Source organism: Coregonus clupeaformis, chromosome 3 (assembly GCF_020615455.1).
Source record: "Coregonus clupeaformis isolate EN_2021a chromosome 3, ASM2061545v1, whole genome shotgun sequence".
NCBI classification, from domain to species: Eukaryota; Metazoa; Chordata; class Actinopteri; order Salmoniformes; family Salmonidae; genus Coregonus; species Coregonus clupeaformis.
The window spans coordinates 1,632,630-1,640,129 of record NC_059194.1 but is presented as its reverse complement, the minus strand read 5'-3'; the positions used below and the strand labels follow the sequence as shown (position 1 = coordinate 1,640,129).

The following is a 7,500-nucleotide window of genomic DNA, read 5'->3' as shown; positions in this document are numbered from 1 at the left end:
GTCAAGAAGGGCAGCAAAGAAGCCACTTATCTCCATGAAAAACATCAGGGACAGACTGATATTCGGCAATGGTACAGGGATTGGACTGCTGAGGACTGGGATAAAGTCATTTTCTCTGATGAATCCCCTTTCCGATTGTTTGGGGCATCCGGAAAACACCTTGTCCGGAGAAGACAAGGTGAGCGCTACCATCAGTCCTGTGTCATGCCAACAGTAAAGCATCCTGAGACCATTCATGTGTGGGGTTGCTTCTCAGCCAAGGGAGTGGGCTCACTCACAATTTTGCCTAAGAACACAGCCATGAATAAAGAATGGTACCAACACATCCTCCGAGAGCAACTTCTCCCAACCATCCAAGAACAGTTTGGTGACGACCAATGCCTTTTCCAGCATGATGGAGCACCTTGCCATAAGGCAAAAGTGATAACTAAGTGGCTCGGGGAACAAAACATCGAAATTTTGGGTCCATGGCCAGGAAACTCCCCAGACCTTAATCCCATTGAGAACTTGTGGTCAATCCTCAAGAGGCGAGTGGAGAAAACAAAACCCCACAAATTCGGACAAACTCCAAGCATTGATTATGCGAGAATGGGCTGCCATCAGTCAGGATGTGGCCCAGAAGTTAATTGACAGCATGCCAGGGCGGATTACATTTACATTTTACATTTTAGTCATTTAGCAGACGCTCTTATCCAGAGCAACTTACAGTTAGTGAATACATATTTTTTTTTATACTGGCCCCCCATGGGAATCGAACCCACAACCCTGGCGTTGCAAACGCCATGCTCTATCAACTGAGCTACATCCCTGCCGGCCATTCCCTCCCCTACCCTGGACGACGCTGGGCCAATTGTGCGCCGCCCATGAGTCTCCCGGTCGCGGCCGGCTGCGACAGAGCCTGGATTCGAACCAGGATCTCTAGTGGCACAGTTAGCAGTGCCTTAGACCACTGCGCCACTCAGGAGATGGATTGCAGAGGTCTTGAAAAAGATGGGTCAACACTGCAAATATTGACACTTTGCATAAACTTCATGTAATTGTCAATAAAAGCTTTTGACTCTTATGGAATGCTTGTAATTATACTTCAGTATACCATAGTAACATCTGACAACAATATCTCATAACACTGAAGCAGCGAACTTTGTGAAGACCAATACTTGTGTCATTCTCAAAACTTTTGACCACGACTGTACCTCCTCAGGGATTATGGATTATAACAGTAGTATTGAGGATTTATTTTGAGCTTTTTTTACTCTCTTTTGAATGACTGACTGGATTCACATTCCCTGGAAGTAGTCTGTGTCTGTAGCCACCTGCCTGCCAGTCCTCCCGGTCAAGGCGCACGGAATGACAAGGAGTTTATGGAATGTTTATGTGTAACTCCTTGAAGGGTTTCTGTGTTTTCTCTCTTTAACCCCCCCCCCACCCCCCGCTCCTCCTCCTCCGGCTATCACCAATCACCTCCTCAGACTCCTTCTATGTTCAAGGCTGACAGGTTTACTTCTTATTAAATCACATGGTCTTGGATTTTGATCAACTCATCTGGACAGATACAATTGATTGATTAAACCGTTAAAAAAAATATCTAACATCTGAATTCCTCTAGCTGTCCCTCAGAGGAATGAGATGACTGATGCAGAGAAAGAGTCCCCTTGCTGGATCTGAGATTTAGGATGAGGCGGAGCAACATGCTCTGTGGTAGATAGATAGTACTAAATGAGTCATACTTTGATAGCTGTATTTGATATTCAGTCATCAAGACATCAATATCACAAACCCCATCAGATATACGACAGCTATGGAGTTTGTTTGGATCTGAGATCTTATTAAAAGCCCAGGGTGTAGCGATGGGGTTTTCAATTTCCATCTACTTCTTTTATAGCCTGATCCCAGATCTGTCTGTGCTGTCTTGCCAACTCCTTTGGTCATTGTGCATGACAAACTAAGTATGCCAATGGCTATGGAACACAAACAGGCCAGGCTACTTGTTTAACTGACTTTGATACGAGGATAACAGGCAACCCCCATAACGCAGTGCCCTTTAAGCCCTACCATCACAACGTGGTGTGCTACTGGGCCTGTTAAATTATGGATTGTGTCAGACTAAGTTAGGGCATGTGGGAATAATTCCATTGTTGTGAATCTGATCCACAGCTCATTCTTCTGTTTGGTCTATGTCCATGGATGCGTCGCAAATGGCACGCTATATAGTGCACTACATTAGGGCTCTGGTCAAAAGTAAGTGCACTACAAAGGGACTAGGGTGCCATTTGGGATGCACACTCATGACTTTAATCATTTTTCAATACTCCCTCAGCATTAAATATGAATGTGTTGTGTACTTGTTGAGAATATGAGAAACCCATAAAGCTAAATATTTAACTGGGACTGTCTGGCTCTCTTGCTGGTCTGAGAGGAAGAGGGAGGAGACGGGAAGTGTTCCTGTGAAAAGTGTTTGTCTAATCTATGATTAGATAACAAAAAAACTTGATCCCAATAGTAAAACAAAAATCAGTTAATTGACCTTCATGTGCCGCCTCCTCCTCCGGAAGCGTAGCAGTTCCTTGTGTTGGCGAGCGATGAAGTTCACAGCAGCGTACTCAAGCAGGGCCGAGAAGACAAACAGGAGGCACACGGCCATCCAGATGTCAATGGCTTTCACATACGACACCTGAGATCGGGCAGGAGGACACGGTGGTAAGCAGGAGGAGGACAACAACAACAACAACAACAACAACAGAAGGTGACATTTTCAAATGAAACTGACCTTGGAGTGGAAGATAATGTACAGTACCATCTATATACAGTGCATTTGGAAAGTATTCAGACCCCTTGACCTTTTCCACATTTTGTTACATTACAGCCTTATTCTAAAATGAATTTTAAAAAATGTTCCCCCTCATCAATCTACACACAATACCCCATAAAAACAAAGCAAAAACTGGTTTTTAGATTTTTTTGCAAAAATAAATACAAACAAAAGGAAATATGACATTTACATAAGTATTCAGACCCTTTACTCAGTACTTTGTTGAAGCACCTTTGGCAGCGATTACAGCCTCAAGTCTTCTTGGGTATGACGCTACAAGCTTGGCACACCTGTATTTGGGGAGCTTCTCCCATTCTTCTCTGCACATCCTCTCAAGCTCTGTCAGGTTGGATGGGGAGCGTCGCTGCACAGCTATTTTCAGGTCTCTCCAGAGATGTTTGATCGGGTTCAAGTCTGGGCTCTGGCTGGGCAACTCAAGGACATTCAGAGACTTGTCCCAAAGCCACTCCTGTGTTGTCTTGGCTGTGTGCTTAGGGTCGTTGTCCTGTTTGAAGGTGAACCTTCGCCCCCAGTCTGAGGTCCTGAGTGCTCTGGAGCAGGTTTTCATCAAGGATCTCTCTGTACTTTGCTCCGTTCATCTTTCCCTCGATCCCGACTAGTCTCCCAGTCCCTGCCGCTGAAAAACATCCTCACAGCATGATGCTGCCACCACCATGCTTCACCGTAGGGATGATGCCAGGTTTCCTCCAGACTTGACGCTTGGCATTCAGGCCAAAGAGTTCAATCTTGGTTTCATCAGACCAGATAATCTTGTTTCTCATGGTCTGAGAGTCCTTTAGGTGCCTTTTGGCAAACTCCATGCGGGCTGTCATGTGCCTTTTACTGAGGAGTGGCTTCTGTCTGGCCACTCTACCATAAAGGACTGATTGGTGGAGTGCTGCAGAGATGATTGTCCTTCTGGAAGGTTCTCCCATCTCCACAGAGGAACTCTGGAGCTCTGTCAGAGTGACCATCGGGTTCTTGGTCACCTCCCTGACCAAGGCCCTTCTCCCCTGATTGCTCAGTTTGGAAGAGTCTTGTTGGTTCCAAACTTCTTCCATTTAAGAATGATGGAGGCCACTGTGTTCTTGGGGACCTTCAATGCTGCAGAAATGTTTTGGTAGCCTTCCCCAGATCTGTGCCTCGACACAATTCTGTCTCTGAGCTCTACGGACAATTCCTTTGACCTCACGGTTTGGTTTTTGCTCTGACATGCACTGTCAACTGTGGGACGTTATATAGACAGGTGTGTGCCTTTCCAAATCATGTCCAATCAATTGAATTTACCACAGGTGGACTCCTATCAAGTTGTAGAAACATCTCAAGGATGATCAATGGAAACAAGATGCACCTGAGCTCAATTTCGAGTCTCATAGCAAAGGGTCTGAATACTTTTTAATACATTTGCAAAAATTTCTAAAAACATGTTTTTGCTTTGTCATTATGGTGTATTATGGGGAGATTGATGATATTTTTTTTTTCTAATCCATTTCAGAATAAGGATGTTACTTAACAAAATGTGGAAAAAGTCAAGGGGTCTGAATACTTTCCAAATGTGCTGTATGTATCTGTATCTATGATCCTTGATTAATTCATTTGATGTCTGCTACAAAGACAACATTTATCTTCAAACTCTGAGAACTGTCCAGTACACAATGGTCTGCACGGTCTGTTGGCTTAGCAGGACTCTGCTCTGCCTGGGCAGTGAGATAGAGAGAGGTATGGAAACCAATGATGACAAGGCAGCAGCCCGAGACAGACATGGGCAGACTACTGTTCTACTGTTTCCTGGTGTCGTTGGATTGCCGGATTTCTAATTTTCCACACCAGATCAAATATGTTTGATGTGTTTTTTAGTTTTACAGTACTTGATCAATTAAAGTGGTGAAATGTATTTTTATGCTGGACATCTTCTTCAGCTCTTTGTAATGGAAGTAGAGCACTACAACAGGGGGAGAGAAAATAACGACTGCAAAAAAGTAACATTACCGTGGTGGCTAGATTTGTTGAGTAAAGTCACAGTAAAGGGTGACTGAATGTTGTTGGCATTCAAAATGGCCCTCTCTCCTCTCCTTCCCTCCCCTGTCACCAATGCACCAAGTCAGCGAGGCGTGGAAGAGAGAGAGCAGTCTGTGCTGTGTGCACCTACGCTCAGCCGTGCCGTGTGATCATTATTGTGACAGCTGAATTGCATAGAAATCACGGTTCACTTGTTCAATTCTCCAGAGAACATGAATCACCTAATGTCAACAAACAAACTGGGAGGATACTTTTCCAGGACATAATTATAAAATCCTAGTCCCTCACGCAAAGTCCCTCTTTCTTTTTTAATCTGAAAATCCTTACAGCAAAAAGATTTATCATTAAAAAGGCTTTTTTTTTTCTTCTCACGTTGAGTTAGTTTGACCATCTGGGACAACAGACAGAGTGTGGTTTGGAGTTCATCTGGGACAACAGACAGAGTGTGGTTTGGAGTTCATCTGGGACAACAGACAGAGTGTGGTTTGGAGTTCATCTGGGACAACAGACAGAGTGTGGTTTGGAGTTCATCTGGGACAACAGACAGAGTGTGGTTTGGAGTTCATCTGGGACAACAGACAGAGTGTGGTTTGGAGTTCATCTGGGACAACAGACAGAGTGTGGTTTGGAGTTAATCTGGGACAACAGACAGAGTGTGGTTTGGAGTTCATCTGGGACAACAGACAGAGTGTGGTTTGGAGTTCATCTGGGACAACAGACAGAGTGTGCATTTAACGACACTAAAGTCAGTCAGTCAGGCTGCCTCTCTGCTTTGCCCATTATAAAGCAGGCTGACTGTGTGTGGGTCGTGTGTGTGTGGGTCGTGTGTGTGTGGGTCGTGTGTGTGTGTGTGTGTAAAAGAAACGTGTGTGTATGTTTGCATGTGTGTGTGTGTGTGTGTGTGTTCATGTCTGTATCTGTGTGTGTGTGTGTGTGTGTTCATGTCTGTATCTGTGTGTGTGTGTGTGTGTGTGTGTGTGTGTGTGTGTGTGTGTGTGTGTGTGTGTGTTCAGTGACAGGTGCAGGTGTGTTGTGTTCCTCTTCCCCTCCTCACCTTGGGGAGGGCGGCTCGGGAGCCGGAGATCTGGGTTAGGGAGTGTGTGTCTCACCTTGGGGAGGGCGGCTCGGGAGCCGGAGATCTGGGTTAGGGAGTGTGTGTCTCACCTTGGGGAGGGAGGCTCTGGAGCCGGAGATCTGGGTTAGGGAGTGTGTGTCTCACCTTGGGGAGGGAGGCTCGCGAGCCGGAGATTTGGGTTAGGGAGTGTGTGTGTGTCTCACCTTGGGGAGGGAGGCTCGGGAGCCGGAGATCTGGGTTAGGGAGTGTGTGTCTCACCTTGGGGAGGGAGGCTCGGGAGCCGGAGATCTGGGTTAGGGAGTGTGTGTGTGTCTCACCTTGGGGAGGGAGGCTCGGGAGCCGGAGATCTGGGTTAGGGAGTGTGTGTCTCACCTTGGGGAGGGAGGCTCGGGAGCCGGAGATCTGGGTTAGGGAGTGTGTGTCTCACCTTGGGGAGGGAGGCTCGGGAGCCGGAGATTTGGGTTAGGGAGTGTGTGTCTCACCTTGGGGAGGGAGGCTCGGGAGCCGGAGATTTGGGTTAGGGAGTGTGTGTCTCACCTTGGGGAGGGAGGCTCGCGAGCCGGAGCTCTGGGTGGTCATAGTGAGCACGGTGGTAATGCCCAGTCCCACTCTGGCAGGTGCAGCGTCCATGTTGATCCAGAAGGACACCCAGGACAAAATGACAATCAGAAGGCTGGGGATGTACATCTGAATCAGGTAATAGCCCATCTGCCTCTCCAGATGGAAACGAGCCTCGATACAAGTGAACTTTCCTGTAATACAGAGGACATAGACAGAGGAAAAAGCCGGGGTTCAGATAAAAATATGATATTTTATAATATTATTACTACAATACAGTCTATACTATGATATAATATGATTAATTATACTATTATTACTATAATACATTCTATATACTATGATATAATATTATTCATTATAATATTATTACTATAATACAGTCTATACTATGATATAATATGATATATTATAATATTATTACTACAATAAATTCTATATACTATGATATAATATGATATATTATAATATTATTGCTACAATCCAGTCTATATACTATGATATAATATGATATATTATCATATTATTATCTAATATTTTACTGTAGTTGCTGCTGTGTTATGGATCTACTGTTATCATTACAGATATACTGTAACACATCATCTAGTCTTTCTGTTCTGCATGTCTCAAGAACACAAAGAAGAAAGACAACTGCAGGCAAGGCAACGGCTATTCAAGCTTATTTTTCACATGTGGATAGCCTCAGTGCTGAATTGCCTCCTAACTTAATTATCCTCCTATTTCCCTGAAGTGTTGGAAGAGACTGAGGCAGAGGCCTGGAGAGAACATCCGTTTGACAGAGTGGCTGTAGGTAAAATACCCCCTACGTTTAAATGTAACACACCACTACAGCTGACAGGTGTGATGTTGTGGTTGAACCCACTACAGCTGACAGGTGTTATGTTGTGGTTGAACCCACCACAGCTGACAGGTGTTATGTTGTGGTTGAACCCACTACAGCTGACTGGTGTGATGTTGTGGTTGAACCCACTACAGCTGACAGGTGTGATGTTGTGGTTGAACCCACCACAGCTGACAG

General features: G+C 45.2%; 1 protein-coding gene across 3 annotated transcripts in view; it reads right to left on the bottom strand.

Annotated features, from left to right (window-relative positions):
* The window catches only part of glra1 (glycine receptor, alpha 1), a 169,551-nt gene that overhangs the window by 14,991 nt on the left and 147,060 nt on the right, over positions 1–7,500 (bottom strand). For all 3 annotated transcript variants that reach the window (XM_041846882.2, XM_045206703.1, XM_045206704.1), the window contains 2 exons: positions 6,441–6,655; positions 2,525–2,671 (listed from right to left, as the gene is read on the bottom strand). In XM_041846882.2, coding sequence (XP_041702816.2) covers positions 2,525–2,671; positions 6,441–6,655 — 362 coding nt within the window. The remainder of the gene's footprint in view (positions 1–2,524; positions 2,672–6,440; positions 6,656–7,500) is intronic.